General features: G+C 43.2%; 1 protein-coding gene across 1 annotated transcript in view; it reads right to left on the bottom strand.

The window, feature by feature from the left end:
- PIGL (phosphatidylinositol glycan anchor biosynthesis class L) overlaps positions 1-27,150 on the bottom strand; it is a 77,457-nt gene that overhangs the window by 15,407 nt on the left and 34,900 nt on the right. Inside the window, exons 3-4 of the mRNA XM_075263792.1 lie at positions 5,234-5,324; positions 2,613-2,680 (exon numbers count right to left, since the gene is read on the bottom strand). Of these exons, the coding sequence (XP_075119893.1) occupies positions 2,613-2,680; positions 5,234-5,324 (159 nt within the window). The remainder of the gene's footprint in view (positions 1-2,612; positions 2,681-5,233; positions 5,325-27,150) is intronic.

Raw genomic sequence — 27,150 nt, forward strand, 5'->3', positions numbered from 1 at the left:
AAAACCTGTGATCAGTTGTTATGGATACCTGGAGTAAAGCTGTATCTAATCCTTCCCCATGTAGTACTGTGTTTAGACGCAAGTATCTAATGCTTGTTGGTGTGGTATTGTGTGAAGAGGCTCGTATCTAATCCTCTGGCAAGTGAAACTGTGTGCAGACGTGCGTATCTAATCTTACGGCATGTGGTACTATGTGCAGATGCGCGTATATAATCCTCCCCCGTTTGGTACTGTGTGCTGAGATGCGTTTGTAATTCTCTGGCATGTGGTATTGTGTGCAGAGGCATGTATCTAATCCTCACCTATGTGGTATTGTGTGCAGTGGCGCATATCTAATCCTCCGGCATGTGTTATTGTGTGGAGAGGCGTATCTAATACTCTGGCATGTGGTACTGTGTGCAGAGGCACATATCTAATCCTCCCCGTGTGGTATTGTGTGCAGTGGTGTGTATCTAAACCTCCGGTGTGTGGTATTGTGTGAAGACGCATGTATCTAATCCTCTGGCGTGTGGTACTGTGTGCAGATGCGCGTATCTAATCCTCCCCCGTGTGGTACTGTGTGCAGACGCGCATATCTAATCCTCCCCCATTTGGTACTGTGTGCTGAGAGGCGTATCTAATACTCTGGCATGTGGTACTGTGTGCAGAGGCACATATCTAATCCTCCCCGTGTGGTATTGTGTGCAGTGGTGTGCATCTAATCCTCCAGTGTGTGGTATTGTGTGAAGACGCATGTATCTAATCCTCTGGCGTGTGGTACTGTGTGCAGATGCGCGTATCTAATCCTCCCCCGTGTGGTACTGTGTGCTGAGACGCATATCTAATTCTCTGGCATGTGGTACTGTGTGCAGACGCATGTATCCAATCCCCCAGTGTGTGGTACTGTGTGCAGACTCGTGTAACTAATCCTTCAGTGTATGGAACTGTGTGCAGATGCGCATATCTAATCCTCTGGTGTGTGGTACTGTGTGCAGATGCGCGTATCTAATCCTCCCCCGTGTGGTACTGTGTGCTGAGACGCATATCTAATTCTCTGGTTTGTGGTACTGTGTGCAGAGGTATGTATCTAATCCTCCAAAGTGTGGTACTGTGTGCAGACACGTATCTAATCCTCCCCTGTGTGGTATTGTGAGAAGAGGCGCGTATCTAACCCTACGGCGTGTGGAACTGTGTGTAGACACGTGTATCTAATCCTACGGCATGAGGTACTGTGTGCAAACGCGTGTATCTACTAGTCCTATGGCGTGTACAACTGTGTGCAGACGCGCGTATCTAATCCTCTGGAGTGTGGAACTGTGTGTAGACACGCGTATCTAATCCTACGGAATGTGGTACTGTGTGCAGACGTGCATATCTTATGCTCTAGTGTGTGGAACTGTGTGCAGATGCGTGTATCCAATCCTTTGGCATGTGGTGCTGTGTGCAGACGCATGTATCCAATCCCCCGGTGTGTGGTACTGTGTGCAGACACGTGCATCTAATCCTTCGGCATGTGGAACCATGTGCAGACGCACGTATCTAATCCTTCAGTGTGTGGAACTGTGTGCAGAAGCGCGTATTTAATCCTCTGGTGTGTGGGACTGTGTGCAGACCCGTGTATCTAATCCTCTGGCGTGTGATACTGTGTGCTGATCTGTGTATCTAATCCTCTGATGCGTGTATCTCAGTTTGGATATCAGTGTTGTATTGTGCATGTGGAGTGACCGGGTGTATTGCAGTTGGAATATGAGTGAAAGACTTGCAGGTTTGTATTGGCTAAGGAGGGGGGGCATTGTGTTTGGAATGCTGTATCTCAGCAACGGTACGTCCGAGCAAGTTGGAGTCTCGTCATAAACCTTCCCGGATACCTGAAGTATCTCTGTACCAAATTTGGTGAAGATTGGTCCAGTCATTTGGTTTGCATTAGAGAACAGACAGACACACACACGGACAGACAGACAAGAATTCATTTTTATAATATAGAGCGATAACAGAGAAATGGCACAATAAGGAGTTTTATGAAAATCCCTCATAGGAATCAGCAATACTGGAATGATTTCTATTAAAATATGCTCCAGGACTGTTAGGGAGTCTGCACACAGAGTTACGCTCCGCTCATTCTGAACGTAAAACTCATTCAGAATGAGCGCGTAAAAACCAGATCCCATTGATTTCTATGGGTGCCGGCATATGTGCGCTATCCATTGAAGTCAATGGGAGGCTTTTTTCCCTATTGCTTTCAATGTGATACCCGCGTATGCCGGCACTCATAGAAATCAATGGGATCTGTTCTTTACGCGCTCATTCTGAATGAGTTTCACATTCAGAATGAGCGGACCGTAACTCCGTATGCAGGCTCCCTTACATTGTAAAGAATATGAGTATTATCTATATCAGCCCAGTCAGGAGAGAGGATAGATCCATAGATCCATTTATGTCTTTACTATGGAGCTACACACAAACCAGAAGGTTAAGAGAGGGGGCCTGGGACAAATCCATACACCATAATATTAATGTGGAAAATAAATGTTCTGACTGAGACCCATTAACCATTTTTATGACTTTTGCACAGATAAGTATTATGCAATGAACTTGTGTATGGCAGTAAATGAATGATAAGTGAGGCTCACTACCTTATTGCCCGGTACAAGGAGATATGGTTGGAATGGCCGCTTACACCTCTCTCATCAAATGTGATCACCTAAAAATACATCACAGAAAGGAATAAAAACATGTCAGCAAAGGGCAGAAATACAGCAGGCTATAGTAAGAACGCTCCATCCGGATCCTTGCCATGTAAGAGAACAAAGGGCAGCACAATGAGTGGGGTTCCTACAGCTACGCCTTAGGTAGGGATCACACCTGGACATACTATTACTATGCACTACCACTGCTCCTATGGAATGGCCATATACACAAGATATACCCTAATCCTGTCTATTAACCCTCTTAGTGCTGCAGTCGAGCCTGAGCCACTTCTAGCTGTGTTATCAGATGACTGAAATTAGTTAATTGTTCCAGCTTTTTATAATATGTGCACCATAAGCCAGGAAGGGGCACTCCAAGATTTCTAGGATACAAATGCAAACTCACTATGGACGGACTATTTGCTATTTTGGTTTTTGACCTAAATAGGGCCACGGAGCCTAGAGTCCTTGTATAATAACATTAAAATACCAGTTTAATACCATTAACTAATTAAAACAAATTTGATCTGGCTTTTCGACTTACCTCACTTCTACCACTAGAGGGCTCATGATCTACACAAACTGGGAGATTTGCTTTCCATACTTGCTCTCCGGGTTGGGGGAGGACTACAGAACATCATAGACTTACAATGATACTATTTCCTTCAACAAAGCTCAGTGTTACTTATCATTGTACAGTCATGCATCCATGCTTAGGACGCAACCTAATAAAAGGGGGATTGCGCTCCACTTATAAATAGCACCCATACGCCTTCCATATTTGCCATATGAAGGCTTTGTTCGGCTTGCATATATATGTTTTCAATATGCTTTTGTTTGGCTCCTCTATTAGTGGCATATTATTAGGGAAAACAAAAGGATCAGGTGTTTAATAGGGGTATGCCATAAATGTCTAATGGATGCCTATCTATTAAAGGAGCCCTCCTTCCTGACTACGTTGCCTGGCTCTCGATGACAATGTTGGATGGGCATTACAGAATCATGTAACTGTCTGAGCTATGCTTTTCGTAACTCCCATACAAGGTTATCAAAATTACGGAAACAGTGTACAACAGTGAACTACATGGGATCCATCACTCCTATTACCTTCTATAGGAGTTATGGAAATACTGTAGCACAGAAAGTTACACTGTTTCTGTAAACCCGACCACCATTGACTCTATAGGAATGACTGACACAGCCAAAATCAAGCAGTTGGGAAGGAAATGGGGGCTAAATTGTTGCTGGACTATCCCTTTAAGCTCTGTGGGCCAGGCTTATGGTATTGCTGGAACGTAACCTTTACTGCTAACAATCTTTATAATGTTCTTACAAAAAAAAATAACTATAAGAATGTTAAACCTGATGTATTACTGAAGTCCGCAGCGAGGTCACTCCAGAAGTCTAACCTTGGGCTGATCCTGCATTACTTGCCCAATCTTTTTAAATGGCCATTCACATGCAGCAGATTTTCACCACTACGGATTTGTATGTTATAACCTGTTGGTCAGAGGATAAAAGACGGTACCCAGGTGTCAGCCTAGTCACAAGGATAACTGACTGTGGCCTGTATGTGATTTGTGCTCTTATATTCTGGGGGAAGGAAAAAATCCATTTTTGAACAATCCAATAAGGGGTTAATAGAGGGGGTCGCCCTTTCCTCACCCTCCCTTATCTATTGATTTCAGTATGGACAGTGTAATGTTTTATTTACCTTGTGGGGGCGCTGTAGAGAATGTGAACGCTACCAAGTTCCTTCACAGATTGCAGCTAAGAAAGACACCCTGGTTTATTGTTGGTGATCCCCCTAAGGCCAACGCCATATGTAAAAGCGGTGCTGAGACTGACAGCTAAAGGATTGGGAAATATAGAGACGGTCTTATTCAGCTCCCTTCTGCTAAATCCACCCCTGGTTCAAAAACAGAACGGACTGCGATGGACGGCATCCCTATACAGTCCCTCTTTGCCAAGGACCCTATCAATAAAACAGATAGACCAAGCTACCAAAACACACATCAATAGGACCAATGGCCCCACATGGATCTGTAAAAATATACAGCCCTGTGAAAGGGGCCATTTAATTAATGGGTGTGTATGCTATATGTTATTACCAGCCTCTGACTGCGACTAAGTCTGCACGTTGTTGGTGTTGATGATCAGCCTATATTCAGCAAATTGCTACCGTCGATGATCCGCCTGCTCTGGCGTTTCGAGAGCTGTCAAACTGGCCTGCCGCTGAACTCGTTCCTCGTGCTAGCACATGGATAAAAAAATATAGCAGAGTAAATGGGGCCTAAGAGACAACCTCTTTAGGATCAGATTTCTAAAGATCACATTTGCGGTATATTTTTTTCATTTTATCCATCACTTTAGATTACTAATAAAATCTGTAAATGGCCATAATAGTAAAATAAAGTAGATTTCGTGGTAAGAATGGGGTTTCTTCCCACACTCCAAAGACATATTGGTAGGGAACTTAGATTGTGAGCCCTATATGGGACAGTGAGTGACAAGGCGCTGTGGAATATGTTGGTGCTATACAAATAGGAGAGACAGAACACACTCACCAGATCAATGTCCTTCTCTTGAATGTGGTTTAATACAAGAGAAGAGACGAGACGTTCATCCCATCTCACTGTAGGATTGTCAGGCAGGTCACTGGGAAGTAAAAATAAAATTGTGAGTATCACTGAGGTAATAAGCCATATAAGATGTGTAACGTGTCTAACAGGAACAAATCCTAGTTCCTAGAACAAGGCCTGCCATCACAATTTTGGCCATACAGCCTTGGCTTCCATGATGGACCCCACTATTTATAAACCAATTTTTCTATATCATATAGGTCTGATAAATCCCATGTTTATTCTGTATCCTGCATCATGTTGAGAGAAAAGTACTTCTTGTATACTTCGTGCAGAAGTTGAACGGAAAACCCACGGACCCTATTATAGTCTATGCTCTATGGGGTCCGTGTGGGTTCTCTGCTAATCGCTTTTTATGCGTAAACGGGTTTTATTAGAGATTTTTCAAAATTAAAACATATAAACAAAAAGGAACAAACGGAGCAACGTCACTAATCAAAATGGACAAGGAAAAAGGGGCGGCTCAGGAGGAAACCCTAAACCGCTAAATTAGTGCAGTACCTGCTCAACATAATACAAAAGAAAAAGAAGGGGAGGGAACAAAAACAAGACAGAAATACGAAGAAAACGGAAAGAGAGAAAAAAAAAGAAAAAAAAAAAGAAAAGAAAAGGAAATAGTCAGGACAAATGTCGGGAAACACACAGGGAAGGGAGAGAAGAGGACAACGGGAGAAAGAGAATATAGAAGGCCACACCACACTCAAGCAAAAGAAGCAGAAAAGTCAGATGATTCCCGGAACAAGATCCAAGGCTGCTAATCGCTTTTTAATGCGTTCCGTATTCCGTAAAGGAAGGTGGGTGTCCCCAAGTGGACTCCACTAATGGAATACTGAATGCAGATGTGAATCCGGCCTGATGTGATTTGAAAGGAGCCTAAATTATCAGAAATTTGACGTGTCTGGTATCTCCGGTCATACCACTCACTGCACCATATGAACCAATGTTTGACCCAAGTGGTGTTTAAAAAGTTGCAAACTTGCAGTTACCAACTTTTTTTGCTCCACAAAACTGGTGTAGAATATTAAAGGGTTGGCTATCCTCAAACTGAATTTTCCTACTATCCACAAGGTAGGTTATCAGTATGTGATCTGGTGGACCTCCAGCAATCTGTACCTGTTCTAGCTCAGGTATCAGGTATCTAACTCCAGGTATCAGAAGCTGCTAGTGGACGGGTGGAGTGTGCAAGTAATAGGGAATACAGAGGGACGATAGGGAATACAGAGACTTAAACCGGGATTTTGTTGAATGGTGCCAGCAGAACCAGCTCAGGATTAATGCTGGGAAGACCAAGGAGATGGTGGTGGACTTTAGTAAACGGAGAGGTGCTCCGACCCCAGTGGAGATCCAAGGAACATGTATTGAGATAGTCAGGACCTATAAGTACCTGGGCGTGATCCTCAACAATAAACTAGACTGGGCTGATCACCTAGAGGCGCTGCACAGAAAGGGCCACAGCAGACTCTACCTGCTCAGGAGGCTGAGGGCCTTCGGAGTCCAGGGGACACTTCTTAGGGCCTTCTTCAACTCTGTGGTTGCCTCAGCCATCTTTTTCAGTGTGGCCTGCTGGGGGAGCAGTATATCAACCAGGGACAGAAATAGACTTGACAGGCTGATCAGGAGGGCCAGCTCTGTCCTGGGGAGCCCCTTGGACCCAGTACAGGTGGTGGGTGACAGAAGGATACTGTCCGTGGTGAGCTCCATGCGGGAGAACAAATCCCACCCCATGTATGAGACCTTGATGGGACTTGGCAGCACTGTATGTGACCGTCCGCTTCACCCCAAGTGTGAGAAGGAGCGCTATCGCAGGTCCTTCCTTCCAACCGCGACCAGGTTGTATAATCTACATCAGACCAAGCGAAGATCACTCCGCACAGAGAACTAATTATGATGATGACCATGAAGTCTTCCTCTTTCTCCTCCTCCTTAGCTGCTATGGACTCCTAGTATATCTTCTCTTCTCAGCTTATGTGTGTCCACGTCTATTAATATATTACTGTGTATTATCCTGTACCTGTATTACTATGCTGCTGTAACATGCTGAAATTTCCCCAATTTGGGACTATTAAAGGATTATCTTATCTTAATAGGAGCAGTCTCTTCCACTGTATAGTGGTGGTTCCGGTGAATTACAGCTCTGTTCCTATTACTTGTATGGGGGGAGCCTGTACACGCCGACCAGTCCACTATTGATATGAGGACACCAGATGAAGGCTGCTATAGAATAATCTGTGCGGGGTCCTGGGGATATGTCATCAGTATGAAAATTCGATTTGAGGCTCAACAACCACTTTAAAAAATGTGTCCTATTGAGTCCGTTTGGTAAATGCAACAATATGTACATGATGAAAATGAGCAATTCCAGTCTGTGTGGTGGATGATAAGGGCTTGTAGATTTCTCCAAGACTGTTTCCTCCATGGACATACAGAGGAACCACGTGTAATAAAAAAAAAACAAACAAAAAAACGGCAAATGCTCATATGAATCTGGCCTAATAGATATACAGAGTCTGTCTTTATTAGATGTTCTCAAGGATACTCAGATTATTAATAATCTAATATCATACGAGATATATAGTGCCGATATTCTCAGATTGTGCAAAGGAACAAGTTGGGCCCCAAAGGCTCCAAGACCCAGCTGCAACCACAACCTCTATACTCCCCCCATGGTTACATCCAGTAATATGTGGTTGTATGACATAATTGAGATGAATGAAGAAGACACTATAGTCAGTGAACGTTACACAATGTAATATATGGGGGATGCCAGACACCCGGAGACATCTGCTCTCTTGGGACTGGAGAAAAATGGTAGAAGGGTGGAAATAATGAATTGTCCATGTTTCATTCTTTTCATTATCTAGTCCCCCCTCCCCAAAGTCAGACAGCACCAAAACATCTCGCCACAATACACATGGACATGCACATTTGGTTGAGCGGGACATGCATGTTCATGGAGATAGGATGCGATTGTGGGGGTTAGAATACCCTTTGTGGGGCAGATAACTGATGCCTGCAGTTAAAATGGGCACCTGGACATCGGCCCTAGATCTAAAGATGCCAAACAAATCCTATCTTGTTTGTTTCAGCAGACAAGCGGGTGACATGAAGGCGCGCATCTTTGCATACATTGTGACAGACACTAGTTAGCTTTGCAAAACATGTGAAATCCTACATGTGTGACTGGTGAAATCCAATATTCAGGGCAAAAATTAGCACGCAAATTCTGTAAATTGGTGCATGTGTAAAGTCTCTTGTACCCTACCGTGTATATTGTCAGTGTGCAAGCTCTGTTTCTCATTCATCTCTATGACCCTACACACAGCTGTATATTTTCACGGGCCTATGTATGGGGTATAAGCCTGGGGTAAAATTCAGAAAAGGTCCCATTCCTGTCTGGGTTCACAGACAGCAGGAAATGGGGCTGTGGAGACACAAGCAGCATATGGATGTCATCCATGTGCCGGCAAATCACAGGCCATCTACATGTGCATGGTTCACATGATGGAAAATGAACAGGAGTTTGTGACGGATTTCCACTTCAATTCCCTCTCCACTTTCTACCTTGTCTTTTACTCACTGCCACAAAATCAGTGTCAAATTGTGCCCTTTTATTTATGGTCTATCCTTTGAAGACGCCATAAATATGTGATCACTGGGGGGGGGGGGGGGTGATGGACCACTTGCAAAACCCGTAGCGTACACTGCATAGAAGTGGCAGCAGATAGCTCTGGTTCCTGCATAGTAGCTGGGAGCTGATACTGCAGCTCCGGATGTCGGACCCCCACACATCACATACCAGTGATACATTAGCAGCTGGAAAATCCCTTTAAGTCCTAACTAGGACATTTGTAATATGATTTTAAGTGCGTCCATCCTTCCCCCAGATTATGGTCATATGCTCTCCTAGGAGAAGTGCTTTTAGTTGGAAAGACCTCGGTTCTTATGCCACAATTGTTTCCAGTGGCTTTGGACGGAGATAAACCACAGGCCATATGTACATCATTGGCAACTTTATTATGGATCGGCAATAGAGTATATACAAAATGCAATATATACAAATGCTGCAAATATATTGCAAAAATTTCTCAAAGTTGACTCTACTCGTTTGAATGAATTGGAATGTCAAAGTAAAGCGGTGAATGGACCAAGCTAAAAATTACACTAAGGCACAGGGACAACCAAAGCAAAAGAAGACGCAGTTAGCTGTACGTAAGAAAGGGAAGAAAAGTTATTTACCCGTCACATAGCAGAAATGAACAAAACACGTGTAACATTGTGGTACTTGTGACCTGACACAAGACAACAATACTTGAACGGTACGACCGCTGTGTTTTTATGTTCTGAACCTTGGACTTTAGGTAATAACATCAATTTTAAACATCATGAAAAGGGTAGCAAAGACATAAAAACATATATGGAAAATGCATTTCTGGCTGATGGCCCTGTAAATAGAGCGCTGCGGCGAATACACACGTCAATACTTTTATTTGTAAAGCAGAAAGGTCAGTTCTAGTTTACAGTCAGCGCTGCAGTCACCTAACACAGGTTCACAGACTTCATTCACTAGTTTACCTTCATTGCTAAAGGTGCAGAAAGAACTTCTCAGTTTTGCCAAAGAAAAACTAACAACAGCCCCGTGTGGTCCGATACTTGGAGCCGTGTGGCCTAATGAAACATGCCCCATCTTTATGGCTACATAAAGATGGGGTATGGTATCTATCTATCTATCTCCTATCTATCTATCTATCTATCTATCTATCTATCTATCTATCTATCTATCATTATCAATCTATCATTATCTATCCATCTATCTATCTATCTATCTATCTATCTGTCTGTCTGTCTGTCTGTCTGTCTGTCTGTCTGTCTGTCTATCTATCTATCATCATTATCAATCTATCATTATCTATCTATCATTATCTATCTATCATTATCTATCTATCTATCATTATCAATTTCTCATTATCTATCTATCTATCTATCAATCAATCTATCTATCTATCTAGTATATGCCAAAAACCGCTTCAAAAACCGCTAGCGTTTTTTTCAAGGTCCATACACCGTGCTGGGAGGAAAAAACAAAAACTAAAAACGCCTCAAAAAACTCTCCAAAAAACGCCTCATGTAAAAAAATGCTTCAAAAAACCATTTCCTAATTACTGAAGCGGATTTTTTCCTAACCAAATTCACCATATGACAACTAACAACTAGAGATGAGCGAACACTGTTCGGATCAGCCGATCCGAACAGCACACACCCATAGAAATGAATGGAAGCACCTGTGACGATGACTTTGCCGGCGGCCGGCCGGCGTCACAGGTGCTTCCATTCATTTCTATGGGTGCGTGCTGTTCGGATCGGCTGATCCGAACAGTGTTCGCTCATCTCTACTAACAACGTGTGAACTTACACTTAGACTGGCAAATGGAAGTTTATCGTAACTAGTCACTGGGGCAGGGAGCAGCTTAATTTAAATAGATAGACAGATAGATAGATAGATAGATAGATAGATAGATAGATAGGGGATAGATAGATAGATATGAGATAGATAGACAGACAGCTAGATAGATAGATAGATAGATAGATAGATAGATAAACAGATAGATAGATATGAGACAGATAGATAGATATGAGATAGATAGATAGATAGATAGATAGGAGATAGATAGATAGATAGATAGATAGATAGATAGATAGATAGATAGGAAATAGATAGATAGATAGATAGATAGATAGGATAGATAGGAGATAGCTAGACAGACAGACGGACAGATAGATATGAGATAGATAGATAGATAGATAGATAGGAGATAGATAGATAGATAGATAGATAGATAGATAGATAGATAGATAGATAGATAGATATGAGATAGTTGAAAACCAAGGCTTTAATATTGCCATATCAGCCTGCGCACAGACATTGGAGAGGGGTAATGTTACTACATAAAGCATGGTGTGCCGGTGTGGGACCAATGTGCTGGGGTCCCTTAATAATAATGAAGTAAGATTTATTTTGGGAAGAATTCCAAGTGAAAAACATTAAGGCATTATGGGAAGGGAATGGGGTCAGGAAGAAGACATTAATATTAGGTGTGACAAGCTGAAGAAAGGCCTGAGGGTCTCTGCCTGAGTCGGCTGCCTGTTTGGTCTATAGGACAGGGACAGAGACAGATAAAGGTCACTTCAGTTCACTGGAACCCTACAGCTGAAAGACCAAAATTAATCCTACCACCTTTAACCCTTCATGGACAGGGTTCACATCCTTTAGAGAACCCTTCACCTCTTCTGCCAGACGCACTAACCACCATCAGTCAAACCCAAAATGTAATGTAACAAACCTAGGATTGATAGATTCAGACCCGACCTATTCCCCACCGAAATAGAGAGGAGTCCTACAGAAGAACATCATTAGTATAGTATAGTGTCCATATAAAGTGGCCTCACAGTGATTTGTAATACAGTATACTGAAGAATTTTTTGGGATTTTATACTCACTCCAATGGCTTGTACACATGCAGGATGGAGCATGCTACAAGTGATGCTGATACCTATCCACAGGCTGGGTCATCAGTATACAATCTGTGGGGTGTCCAAAATCCGATCACCACACAGATCAGCTGTTGCAGCAGCATCCAGGTGCCACAGACTGCTAGTGAACGGGCAGCACCTCTCCTATTCAGATAATGGGAGCGTTGCTGCAGTTTCTGGAGCACCACTATACAGTCGCCAGCAACTATCCAGATGAATCTATGTGAGGTCCAGGTGTTGGACCCGTATCGATCACATACTGATCTATTCTCAACAGAGTGTACATTTGTAATAACTAGAGATGAGCGAACAGTGTTCTATCGAACACATGTTCGATCGGATATCAGGGTGTTCGCCATGTTCGAATCGAACACCACGTGGTAAAGTGCGCCAAAATTCGATTCCCCTCCCACCTTCCCTGGCGCCTTTTTTGCACCAATAACAGCGCAGGGGAGGTGGGACAGGAACTACGACACCGGGGGCATTGAAAAAAATTGGAAAAAGTCATTGGCTGCCGAAATCAGGTGACCTCCATTTTAGACGAATAGTGGATTTCAAATCCGGGTCATATGAGAATGTGAACTTTGTGACTATGAGACAGGGATAGCTGTACAGGCAGGGATAGCTAGGGATAACCTTTATTTAGGGGGGAATGTTATTAAAAATAACTTTTTGGGGCTCTATCGGGTGTGTAATTGTGATTTTTGTGAGATAAACTTTTTCCCATAGGGATGCATTGGCCAGCGCTGATTGGCCGAATTCCGTACTCTGGCCAATCAGTGCTGGCCAATGCATTCTATTAGCTTGATGAAGCAGAGTGTGCACAAGGGTTCAAGCGCACCCTCGGCTCTGATGTAGCAGAGTCGAGGCTGCACAAGGGTTCAAGCGCACCCTCGGCTCTGATGTAGGAGAGCCGAGGGTGCACTTGAACCCTTGTGCACCCTCAGCTCTGCTACATCAGAGCCGAGGGTGCGCTTGAACCCTTGTGCACACTCTGCTTCATCAAGCTAATAGAATGCATTGGCCAGCGCTGATTGGCCAATGTATTCTATTAGCCTGATGAAGTAGAGCTGAATGTGTGTGCTAAGCACACACATTCAGCTCTACTTCATCGGGCTAATAGAATGCATTGGCCAGCGCTGATTGGCCAGAGTACGGAACTCGACCAATCAGCGCTGGCTCTGCTGGAGGAGGCGGAGTCTAAGATCGCTCCACACCAGTCTCCATTCAGGTCCGACCTTAGACTCCGCCTCCTCCGGCAGAGCCAGCGCTGATTGGCCGAAGGCTGGCCAATGCATTCCTATGCGAATGCAGACTTAGCAGTGCTGAGTCAGTTTTGCTCAACTACACATCTGATGCACACTCGGCACTGCTACATCAGATGTAGCAATCTGATGTAGCAGAGCCGAGGGTGCACTAGAACCCCTGTGCAAACTCAGTTCACGCTAATAGAATGCATTGGCCAGCGCTGATTGGCCAATGCATTCTATTAGCCCGATGAAGTAGAGCTGAATGTGTGTGCTAAGCACACACATTCAGCACTGCTTCATCACGCCAATACAATGCATTAGCCAGTGCTGATTGGCCAGAGTACGGAATTCGGCCAATCAGCGCTGGCTCTGCTGGAGGAGGCGGAGTCTAATGTCGGACCTGAATGGAGACTGGTGTGGAGCGATCTTAGACTCCGCCTCCTCCAGCAGAGCCAGCGCTGATTGGCCGAATTCCGTACTCTGGCCAATCAGCACTGGCTAATGCATTGTATTGGCGTGATGAAGCAGTGCTGAATGTGTGTGCTTAGCACACACATTCAGCTCTACTTCATCGGGCTAATAGAATGCATTGGCCAGCGCTGATTGGCCGAATTCCGTACTCTGGCCAATCAGCACTGGCTAATGCATTGTATTGGCGTGATGAAGCAGTGCTGAATGAGTGTGCTTAGCACACACATTCAGCTCTACTTCATCGGGCTAATAGAATGCATTGGCCAATCAGCGCTGGCCAATGCATTCTATTAGCGTGAACTGAGTTTGCACAGGGGTTCTAGTGCACCCTCGGCTCTGCTACATCAGATTGCTACATCTGATGTAGCAGTGCCGAGTGTGCATCAGATGTGTAGTTGAGCAAAACTGACTCAGCACTGCTAAGTCTGCATTCGCATAGGAATGCATTGGCCAGCCTTCGGCCAATCAGCGCTGGCTCTGCCGGAGGAGGCGGAGTCTAAGGTCGGACCTGAATGGAGACTGGTGTGGAGCTATCTTAGACTCCGCCTCCTCCAGCAGAGCCAGCGCTGATTGGTCGAGTTCCGTACTCTGGCCAATCAGCACTGGCCAATGCATTTCTATGGGGAAAAGTTAGCTTGCGAAAATCGCAAACTGACAGGGATTTCCATGAAATAAAGTGACTTTTATGCCCCCAGACATGCTTCCCCTGCTGTCCCAGTGTCATTCCAGGGTGTTGGTATCATTTCCTGGGGTGTCATAGTGGACTTGGTGACCCTCCAGACACGAATTTGGGTTTCCCCCTTAACGAGTTTATGTTCCCCATAGACTATAATGGGGTTCGAAACCCATTCGAACACTCGAACAGTGAGCGGCTGTTCGAATCGAATTTCGAACCTCGAACATTTTAGTGTTCGCTCATCTCTAGTAATAACACATACAGATGTAGCAGGAATAATCTGAACTTCTATAGTGTGATATATCATCACAGAAGACAACAAGAACCAATAGAGAGTCACTTTAACCAATACCTGAAGTTAAGGTTAACGCTCACACACACATACACATGCGAAGATCACATTTTCTGTAATGGATTTTCAGTTTTCCATACCAAGCATCTTCTCTGAGGAGACCACCCCTCTAGAAGACCACTTTTTGATGCAATTTTGGGTGGTCACAGAACTTCACACATATATTATGTCCCTGGCTGACTGCTCCCTGCCTTGTACCTGATAATAACCTTCCCGCTTTAGTAATATTGCAGCGTACACCAATATCCAAAATATTAAGACCCCTGATGGGGCAGGAAATGATGTTGATTCTCTTGTGACGCTGACACGTATTAAGGAGTGGGATATATTAGGCAGTAAGGCCATTGCTGCTACACAGAGCCAAAATGTGAAATCTCTTTAAGATTGGTGAAAACTGATACCATATCCCCCATGCAGGCCCACTAAACCAAAGCATGTCGGCCCATGTAGGAGGAGAAGGGCACAGGGGAACCCTACCACAACCACATGAAAGCATACGACCAGTAACCAGAGCTGCTGAACATGGTTTTTGACTTCACTAGTTTGGGATCTGAGCTTACAGCCCGAAGATTTCTAATTCAGGAGCGAAAGTCTTCAATGTTGGTCAAGGTTAACAATCATCTTGAGAAAACCCACTGCCTCCTAAAATATAAAATCCTCCCCAAATATAAGTGTAGGCCAGAATGAACGCTCTGCGTAATTCTAGGTTTTAGTGCCTGCAAGACCTTCAAGAAGTAGTCCAGGAAAACCTGGAGAGAGTAGATGTCTTGAGATGGAAACTATGCACTTAGTACACTGGAGCCAGCTTTCTAGCAACATGTGACGGGATCTGTAAGCTCAAGGTCACAGAGGGGAGATAAAGCCTGTGATGGACTGCAGCTGAGCGCATTTTGTCTGTGTCAGTGGGCCCGGCCTTCCTTCCACCCCCATGGCCTTTTGTCTCCTGGGTCTTGATGGCAGAGCTGCCAAGCTGCATGATGGATCAAGGTATAAATCACGTGTTGTACAAGAGGGAAGTCACCGGTGTACCCCTCCCCTTGTCACCGGAGAAGAAAAAACACACAATGGTTTAACTCCATCTCAACCACAAGCCATTGAGTTGTTAATGATTCACTGACAACAAAGGCCAACCATAGGATCGACTATAGAAAAGGTTTATCTGGGCCGACACCATGAAAAATAATATGATGCCTTGTAGCAAATCCTGTAAAGCAACCATTACATTGTGGTGGCCGGTGACGTCATCTTCTGTAAAGACACATATCTTGTACTGTACTTATAGAACAGGGAGATCAATGATACCGACGGCTAGCAATGTATTTCTTCCCTGTCTCTATAGGAAAAATACTGTTAAAGGCATGGTCAACTTATATTAGTAGTTAAAGGGATATTCTGCTGATAATGTCTTCTGTAACATCCTGCATCAAATGATATTCACTGGTGGGCATTCTGAAACTGAGACACAATGCACCTTGCAAAAAACAGGGCATGTTATTACGTATGGAAAATCTTTTTTTCACAAAGTTTCCTATATTGGTGCTTACAGTATGTTCACAGCTGCGCTGTATTGCTTGTGGTTCCGGTATGTGGGAGAGCCAGAACAACGGACACATGAACGCTAATACAGAGGACATCATGGGTGCCCGACAGACTCCACTGACTACAATGGGATCTATTACATGCCTGCTGTTTTAAACTGAAAACACTAGACAAACAAGTCAGACTTACGTTAGGTTCACACTAGCGTTTGGGTTTCTGTTTTCAGGTTTACTTTGGGACCCGAAAAACAGAAACCAAGTCCGCTTAAAAAGTGGTTACCTGTGGACCCCATAGACTAGAATGGGGTTATCTGGGTTTCTGCCCGAAAAATATGGAGTGGAAAATTCCTTTCCTGTCAAGCGGAATGGGGAAAGGAATCCACGGACGTAGAGCAAGCGTAGATGTGAGCCTCTATCCAGATCACGTTTTCCACAGTCATTTAAGGCTGGTCTTACACGACCGTAATGATTCTACGGTCCGCATGTTGCTGATCGCCAACATACACTCCGCAGATGTTCGTGTCCTGCTGCACTCGCCCATAGAGTTGTATGGGTGAGTCCATGCAGGCAGCAATTCACGGGCATTACGGACATGCTCTATAAATTGCGGACCACGGTTGCGGCCCGGCCACACCATGGATAAAATATCCGGTGGTGTAAGAGGCCGTATTGAGTATAATGTGTCCGCAAATGGTCTGCAATTGAAAACCCTCAATTGTGGACCATTTGCGGACTTACATTACGGTCATGTAAGACCAGCCTAACTGATGCAAAAGAAACAGATGGCCATCCATTTCCATAAACATCAATGTTAAAAAAAAAAAAACAAAAAAAAAACCCCAACGTAGTATACCATACTTTTCTATCTGTAAAATAAAAACGGACAGCCCGTTCACAGTGGCTCCTGTGACAGACTCTCAGAATGATGACTGCAATGTAGCTGTGAACCCAGCCTTATGTCTGCAAAGGTCCCTTCCTGTAACTGTCAAGGAAACAAAAGGTAGAATTATTATTTATAGAAAAAACAATCAGCGGCACCACTCTTAACAGGACATATTCGTTGAAAATATACGGTAAATCTCAACGGTAAATCTGCGCCTTTTTGACCCACACATATTATGGGGCGTGACACTGAATATAAAAGACATCCTCCAGTGAATACATGGCTGGGTGCTCTCTGTATTTGTAATAGAAGAAAGTCCACCGATATACAGCAAAATAGAAAAAAAGCAGGGCACTAACCAGCCAGTAGTTAAAACTTGACAAAATTTTAATTCATTCCGTTAAAAAAGAAAATACATTGTGTCACTCACATACGGGATTAGATATAGATGAAACAAGATCTGACAGAAGCGACGATCGTTTCGTGCATGTTGCACTTCATCAGGCTCATCTATTTTGCTGTAGAATTATTATTTATTTTGTACACTTTTATAGCACTAACATATTATGCAATGCTATACATTGTCATCACTGACTGTCCCAAGTAGGGCTCACAATCTAAATTCCCTATGAGTATGCTTTGGTTTGTGAAAGGAAAGGAGTACCCGGAGGAAACCCACACAAACACAGGGACAACATAGAAACTTCATGCAGATGTTGCCCTTGATTGGATTTGGACCCAGTCACCACATGCAGCAGAGCTGAGCCTGTAAGGGTTGTCCAGGATTAAAAAAACAAAAACTATTAAAAGGAGAGAAAAAAGTGGTCCTTTCAGTGATTGTCATGGAGACCGCCCTATCAGTGATTGTCAAGGAGGCGGTCCTATCAGCTATCCTTGTATGCACAGTCCCTGGTAGGATCACCTCCTGGACTTCTGAACAAACAGCAGAGATTTCCATAGATAATTGACAGGTTACACTGGATCTTTCCAGAAAGCTATATATCAATGGTCACCCGCACACTTACTGGCCACAGGCTGCATGTACCTCATCTCCATCTATGCTATGTATATCTATGTATGCTATGTATATATGTATGCTATGTATATCTATGCTATGGGCCTTTAAGTACAGATGGCAGTAAATTCTAGGACATATCATAGACTACCACGTATTACATAGCAGAGGAATGCTAATATTTAGTCACTACAACACTGGTCTGGATGACTACGGCTGGGCTCCTACTGAGGAAAGGATGTCAGACTGAATATAGCATTTCAGCTCATGACTTTGTATGCAGAGTGAATCTACGACTGGACAATCGCTTTAAGTCCTTGCATTATGGAGGTTATTAACCTACAGGGAATCTGCTATATACTACAACAGGACAAATGATGACATATTATACGTATAAGCAGGGAAAAGTATTGTCACTATTGTCAGTCTAAGTCTTCCATAAAGCAGATCTGGTATATACTGCTTATTAAGTATTGCACTTACGGTATACATATATACGCTATATGGGTGAATGCTATACTTCTTGGGGATTTTATTTAGACAATCACAGACCTAAACAACAGGGACATATAAGAGATGGATTACCAGGCTGAAAATGTATAGCCGTCTAACCCAGAAATACTTACAGGGAAGCCTTACTTCACAAATCCACAGTGACAAGCTCTACGGATCTGGAAAACTGTGCCAGATGCTTTTCTCTGCAGTTCAGGCCTGAGGCTCCCTAGGGCAGGGTATCCATTTCTGAAATGCAATGCCTGGTGCCAACCCGTACTACGCCTGTCGTACACTACCTATTGCCTGTCTTAATAATCACTTTCTGATCTTTTTCTGGTTTTTCATAAATATCGGAATTGAAGCAGGATTCTGGCTACATGTTAAAGTGGTGACTACCGAACATGCCGGTGTAAAGTATAAAGGCAGACTGGATACTGACATAGGAAAGAAACCAGGTGCAACATGACAGCTAGATCAGGCTACATGCACATTTGCGTCGGACTCCGTTGATGTGTCCGTATGAAATCAGCAGACGAAAAAGTCCTGCAAGCGTGGCGTTGCTCTCCACAGCATTCAGTCTAAAAAAGGATTGATCCCATTAAAGTCAGTGGGATCTGACGGGTACCATATGTAGCTGCTATATTTTAGCAGTCTGCCTGTCCGTTGTTCTGGTCTTCTAATGGACAGGCGATGCTACTATGAATCTACTGCTAATAATCACACTATGGCTCAAGGCCTTATGAGAATAGTTAGAAGCCTGGACATGTGCACTGTCTCCAAGCATTGAGACTATAGACGAGTACACCAAGTACCACTGGATGAGTCTGTTCTTCCTCGTATTCCCGCAAATCCTTTGGAACAAGTCCAGTTTCATCCGAGACATGAGAACGAGCTCAATAACTTCATGACACACAAGTCACTTAACACCATGGTGTCACAGTTATAATTATATAATACACACAAGTATAAAGATGATGAAAAATAAGTGCAGGAAGTTATACAGCCGTGCCCATAATCTAAGTGACATTATCTAACACCACATAACTTAAAGAGGACCTTTCACCACTTTTGGGCACCTTCAGTGTTATATACTGCTGGAAAGCTGACAGTGCGCTGATTTCAGCGCACTGTCGGCTTTCCCGATCTGTGCCCGCTGTAAAGAGCTTACGGTGCCGGTACCGTAGTGCTCTATGGTCAGAAGGGCGTTTCTGACCATTAGCCAGAGACGTCCTTCTGCCTCGTGGCGCCTATCGCGCTGTGCTGTGGAGCGGGGAGGAACGCCCCTCCCTCTGCTCACACAACTCGTCCATAGACGAGCATTATCAGGAGCGGGAGGGGGGCGTTCCTCCCCGCTCCACAGCACAGCGCGATAGGCGCCGCGAGGCGAAGGACGTCTCTGGCTAATGGTCAGAAACGCCCTTCTGACCATAGAGCACTACGGTACCGGACCGTAAGCTCTTTACAGCAGGCACAGATCGGGAAATCAGCGCACTGTCAGCTTTCCAGCAGTATATAACACTGCATGTGCCCAAAAGTGGTGAAAGGTCCTCTTTAAGGGAGTACATCAAACAGGAAAAAAGAACACTGCATTCTGATATTCCTCTATTAAACCTCCTGGACATTTAGGAATACATTTTCACCTAGGCATTACCCTTCCTTTTGTCAAAGGGGTGTGTCCTTACATAAACGGATACTGGCAGTGCTGATTGGACAATGCCAGACTGTGCAGGGACAGGGACACACCTCCAGACTGGTCAATTTTTTCATACATTTTATAGGAATAACAGAGGAATGGTAAAACACTCAGCTATGAGTAAAGAGGGCCTAAAATTGCTACATTATGGGGTATACAATTACTGACATACCAAGAGATGTGAGGAGTCCCTTTAAATTATTATATCCTATATCTATATCTTCACTTAGTGTGACAACCCACAGTCATCCAAATAGACTGAATGGCTTCACCTAGAGGAGTTATCGAATACCAAACTGATTTACATATTCACCTCTAGAGAAGGAAATGTTGGGTAACAGACTCCAATCTGGACTAACTGGTCATCTGTAGCAACAATATCCACACTGACCAGCACACTCCATCGCTGCACATCAGACAATGGCATTAACCATATTACTGGAGACTGACAACTAGATATGAGACAGTAATTCACATTTATCAAAGTGCCTGAAAGATCGAAGATTACCTTAAAAATGCTGTGTAATCCGCAGACAGCATGTTATAGAGCAGGAGGAGCGGAACAGATTGACATAACTGAGTCCAGGGGGTGGTCCTATCAGTGACTGACAGCTATCTTTGCATGCAGTGTCACAGAGGGGAGGCGGCCAATCACTGTTAGGTCCGCCCATTGGACTCAATACTATGCCTAACAGAAAAAAAGAGAAATAAATGGACAAATAAGTTATACTGAATATTTTCTTACAATACTATATATCAGTGTGCTCATCTAGTATCTCTATATAACATGCTGCCTGCAGATTAGACTGCATTTTCATAGCAACAGGTTAAAGGGGGGGAGGGGTGTTTGGGGGTTGTTGCAGATTTTGCTGCAGTTTTTTTTTTTTTTAATCTAAAGTCAGGAGTGGATTGAGCATCAGAAGTATAAAACTTCCTATATATTTCCCATTCTTTTTGTAGCCACTCCTAGATTTGGCTTATAAAACCCACAGCTTTTCCACAACATGGGGCTTCAACCTTAGGCCAAGGCCCCACAGGCCGGAAACGATGCGATTTGCCCACGGCTGAAACGCTGCAGGTAAAATCATTGCGTTTTAAAGTACAGGCAAAGTGGATGGGATTCTAGCGAATCCCATGCACACTTTGTGGTAAAGACTACAGTGCGGACATGCCGTGATTTCCAAAAACGGCACGGTTTTGGAATTCACAGTATGTCAATTATACCTATGGAAATGCCAGCGTTTTCCCCATAGGTATATTTGTAACTGAGAGTCCATGGAGGAAAACCCTGAAAACTTTCTGTTTAAAGCGCTGCAGGAAGAACCGCGATGCGTTCCTGATGTGTTTTTTCCCGCTGCACTTTATTGCTGTGTGACGTCTCATGAGGCTTTAGCCTTAAAGAGAATCCCCAGGAAAGAGTAAATGGATTGTCCCATACATTATACCTTCAGCTGAATATAAGGTTCCGTTTCTTCAAATTTGATCCTTATTGTGCAAATGAGGGCGACACCAGTGCACCCGGCTGCTCACACCCCCTGCATTTTAACTGTCCTCCTGGTTGCGGTACAGGGCAGGACGAGTGCAGTGCACGTGTCTATACGTGATACTACACCCGAATTAGACCTTCACTCTGGACTGAAGAGGATGTGCACATGCGTTGATAAGGAAATTCATGGCACGACCACTAGAATACAGGGGCAGGTGAAACTTTGACTTCTCTGCCTGGCTCTGTCATTGTACGGAGTACTGCAGCCAAGAGGCCAATCAAAATGCAGGGACCGGTGTCGCCCTCAGTTCTCCGGGCTGCTCATTTACATAATAAGGTTTATTAAAATTATCAGACGATCGAGGATCAAATTTGATAAACAAAAAGGAACCTTATATTCAGCTGAACAAGGGATGTGACAATGTGTGCAGCTGAATTTGCTCATTCCGGGTGACAGATACGCTTTAACGGGGTTTTCCCATAACATTACTCTAATTAAATTTGTAGACACGTTAAAGGGATTTTCCCACAAACATAATCATATAGAAATTTGTAGACTGTTAAAATTTTAATATTTTGGGAAATATAAATAATTTAAAATTTTGCAGAGTATTAAGGATTTTCTCTATCTTAGACTTAGTTCACACGTAAATTACGTGTGGCTTATTTTGGCACCAGAAAAAAACGCTTCCTAGTTAGGAAGCTTTTTTTGGACCTTGCCGTAGTTTTTGGAGTGTTTTTTTGTAAAAACCGCTTAAAAAAACCCACCAGGCTCTTTTCCCCTCCAATTCACGTCTATTGCTTTCTTCAGGCGGAGAACACCTGAAGAAAGGTCATGTTGCTTCTTTTTTTCTGCTAGCAGTCTACATAGACCACAATTGTAAAGGGGCGGATTTTGAAGCGAAATCCGCTGTCAAAATCAGCCTCTTTGCCCCCGTGTGAACTAGCCCTTAGAAGTGACATCTTGTGTTGATCGGTTACCAATGGATATGGCCGTGTATGCCGGCACTTTCTATATTCTGAAATCCAGACAGGATTTCCTTATTGTGTCGGGGTTATCTTCTAGTACATGTAGAGTCCCTGCCTGACCACAATGAGGAAATCACGGCTGGGTTTCTAACAAGTGCTATACCATTGAAGGTTTCAGTGTTCACGGTCATATCTATTGGTAACCAATAAAGACAAGAGACTGTCACCACTAAGATGGTTAGAGGAAATCTTTAAAATTCAGCAACATTTTTAACTATTGATACTTGCAAAAATGTTTAACTTTTAACTGTCTACTAATCTAAATATGGTTATATACATGGGAATATCCCTGTAAACATTTTTACAGATATAAATACTTATAAATTTTGCAGAGTTTTAAAGATGTCTTCTAAACATCTTAGTGGCGACATCTGTTATCTTGATCGGTTGCCAATGGATACGACCATGAATACAGGAACTTTCTATGGTCTGGGACTAAGGGACACTACATGTATGAGAAGATAACCCAACCACAATAAGGCCTGGTTCACATCTGCGTTCGGTATTCCATTCAGGAAGTCCGCTTGTGGACCCCCGAAGGAAATACCAAATGCATTGACAAGAGGTGAGCTTATGAAAGCACACAGACCCCATAGACTATAATGGGGTCTGTGTGTTTTCCGTGAGGTGTCTGCACAAGTCATGCCGAGAGAAAATACTTCATGAACTACTTTCCTCTCCACATGACTCATGCGGACACCGCACGGAAAAGACACGAACACCATTATAGTCTATGGGGCCCGTGTGCTTTCAGTGCTCACCACTTGTCAATGTGTTTGGTATTCCATTTGGGGGTCCCCATGCAGACTGCCTGAACGGAATAAGAAAAGCAGATGTGAACCAGGCCAGAGGAATTCATGGCTTCTAGACCATAGAAAGTTCCTGTATCTTTGGTGACAACTGATCAAGTCAAAAGATTGTCGCCACTAAGATGACTAGGAAAAAACTCTAAAATTGTAAAAATATTTAACTCTTAATTTGTCTAAAAATGTTAATATGTTTGTGGGAAAACCCCTTTATCTAAAATAAACAGGAATAAAGTTTAAAAAGGTTGGCCAGCATATATATATATATATATATTTTTTCATTAGGTCGAGAGAGGTAAAAAAAACAACAAAACACACTCACCTGTCCCCGATACTCCGGTGCCCATAATATCAGACTTATTGATGTGATATAACAGGGTTAAAGGGATTCTACCATTAAACTACCTTTTTTTCTAATGAACACGTCGGAATAGCCTTAAGAAAGGCTATTCGTCTCCTACCTTTAGACGTGGTCTCCGCCGCGCCGTTCCGTAGAAATACGGAAAAAATTATTTTGGACAACCCCTTTAACTTATAGAAAGAATACAGGACCTTCAACTTTGAGGTAGAGAGTATTTTCCTACTTTATCCATAGTCTTACAACTACCATCTATCCTACTATATATTCAATATTCCGTAATTTTACTGGTAATTCTTTCATATTTCCCAATTCCTATATAAACTCTGAACTTTTTTGCACCGTCACAAGTCATTGGGACAGAGAAGAGTTAAATGTTACGGCGACTTACATGCAGTCTGGACCGATTTATATTTAATGGTTTTTGTTTTTTTTTGTCGTATTAATATGGATGCAGAATAAGCAGTGGCGCCTACGTATAAAATGTCACAGACTGTTCCCAATGGCAGCGCACAATAGAGAAATATAGCCACATGTAAATCATTCATTATATGAAAACTGCGTCTGATTTGGGCTGAGCAGCCTACTGAGGATGTTCAGGAAGAAAAGGACAGGATGTACACCACCAGTAAATTATTAATGATTCTCGGAAATCTGACAAATCCTAATTCATTTTATATCAAACAAAATGTTCTGATTGAAAAAATGTTCCAAAACTTGGATTTTCCCTCGAAATCTCGGTTAATGATGGGTGTGAGGACAAATGCTATCCAGTGGCGCATGTCGCCCATTTAATTACTATCATTAACATTTTTACACAATGATTAGTTTTAGGTTTCCTCCAAAGGACAAATAGCTTTTGTCGGTCACAAAATCCCGTCCACAAACTTTACCTTGAAGCTGCTGTGTATAAATATGGAACTGAAATTCCCAGAAAACCCTCGCTTGCTCATGGACACAAGCCCTAATCTAGCCGATAACAGGTTCTGGCACCCGAAGATGCAGATTTGGAATCGAGATGATAATCCAATGATGTGTGTACTGTCAACACTAAAATATTTGTCCCTTTTATCAAGGGCTGGGATGTTTCTAGAATCAATAAACCTTTGGTATCTAAAGGTTATTTATATAGGGGAAAGGTGAGTGATGGGAAAGTACAAGTGGAATAAAAGACACAAAAGTAGAAAAATAATAGAACAGTATAACTGCCTACGTTTTAGGCCTCATGTACACGACCGAGTGTGCAGGCCAAGTTTCTCTGGATGGGGGGGGGGTCCAATGCTTATAATACAGCTCCTATCATGCTCTGTGGCATCGGAAGGGAACCCCCCCATGGAAGTCAATGAAAAAAAGATAACACTCAGATATCATATGAATGCTTTTCCACTATAAAATCAGTCCACCTTTGGCGTGCACACTCGGCCGTGTGCATGTAGCTTTAGACTAGACAGTTCTAAACTTCAGAATGTCTATGGGCCCATGCACATGACCGTGTGTGCATCCGAGTTGAGAGCCAAGTTTATCGCAGTATGCAGTCAGATGACATCCGAGTGCGTTCCATGATACATTTGCTTCTATACGGCTTCTGAATCCATTCTGATAACACTAATGATTATAGAGCAGGTCCTATTCTGCTCCGTGTTAATGGAAAAGAATGGATCTGGATGGCCCATAGATGTGAATGTATCATGGAATGCCCTCAGATGCATCTGTCATCCAACGGCAATCCTTGGTATACTCGGCCTCCAACTAGGATGCAAACTTAGTTATGTGCATGGACCCTTAGGCTAGGATCACATTTGCATTGAGCCTCTGGCTCAGAGTCAGACTGGATGAAAATGCATGCAAGATTGGCTTTTTCGTCTGGTCCATAGGCTCCATCTGAACAAAAATCAGTTCTTGTGGTCCTGCGACTGAGTGGAAGAATGGATAGAATACTGCAAGTGTGAACATAGCGTAGTACTCTTTAAAGGGATTCTATCACTGGCAAAACTCATTTTTAACTAAGCATATATTTACATAGCCTTTAGAAAGGCTATTCCAGACATACCTTTTGTTTGTTAATCCTCCCATCCGTTTTTGAATTAGCCTGCTTTTATGGATATACTAATGAGCCAGTAACGAGCAGTGGAAGTTCAGTGAGCACTGTGTGTTGTGTGTACACAGGGGGAGGTGAGAGCAGGGAGGCTGAGGAGTCATCATCCTTAGCAGCAGCCTCCTCCTGTGTATACACAGCAGACAGTGCTCATTGAACTTCTGGAGTGCACCTTGTTGGATAATTAGCATATCAATAAAAGCGGGCTAATTCAAAAACGACTGGGGGGATTAACAAACAAAAGGTATGTCTGGAGAAGCCTTTCTAAAGGCTATGTAAATATACGCTTAGTTGAAAATGAGTTTTCCCAATGATTTTACCATTGCGCCTTTAAAAATTAGGCGCAATGCAAGGCCTGTGTGAAAGTGACCTTAACCCAATTCACCAATCTGGGCAGGATTAAATGACAGTCTAATATATATTGGTGCTTTATGACATACCCCTAATGGCAGATGTCAGAGGAAATAGGACATGTTGGATTTCTATATACCAGATCCTCTTTTACCTCTGGCAAATATGCAGCGGCTTATTCTCCACTCCCCATCATAATAAGCATGTATGATCAGTTGACCCCAGTGTGCATGTGCATGAGGAAGTCAGAGGATATAGCTGTCAGCTGAATGCTATCTAATGTAGTCGTATAGTATAAAAACCAAAGAGGCAAACAGAAAAACTCTCTACGCACTTCGCTCTTGTGTTTGCCGCTGAGTTTAATCATTTACATTTTACCAGATGTCGCTGAAGCATTAAATCCACTAAACATCATGAGATGACCTGGAAGGGACATTGACATTTATTCCCGTTGTCAATCTAGCGACAACACAAGACTACAGCGTTATTATAATTTTTAATACTTTTAGATCTAATCCCGTGTCCTGGATAATATAATAACATGAATATACAACATGAAATACAAATCATTCCTAGCCATGTCCATGTCCTGTATTTATTTAAAGGAGACCTCTAACCCCTCCCGACAGGTCTGTTTTACTAAATATTTGTATTCACCTTGAAATAACTATTTTGGAGCATCTGCTTTTGTTAGAATGTTATATTGTGACGTTCCTCTGTTATCTCTCCTGGAAACGGAATCATTTTACAGGAGCGTGCCCCTGCATAATCTGATACTGTCAGCGTCAGAGTGTGCAAGGACATGCCCCAACTGGT

Source organism: Leptodactylus fuscus, chromosome 2 (genome assembly GCF_031893055.1).
Source record: "Leptodactylus fuscus isolate aLepFus1 chromosome 2, aLepFus1.hap2, whole genome shotgun sequence".
In the NCBI taxonomy this organism is placed as follows: domain Eukaryota; kingdom Metazoa; phylum Chordata; class Amphibia; order Anura; family Leptodactylidae; genus Leptodactylus; species Leptodactylus fuscus.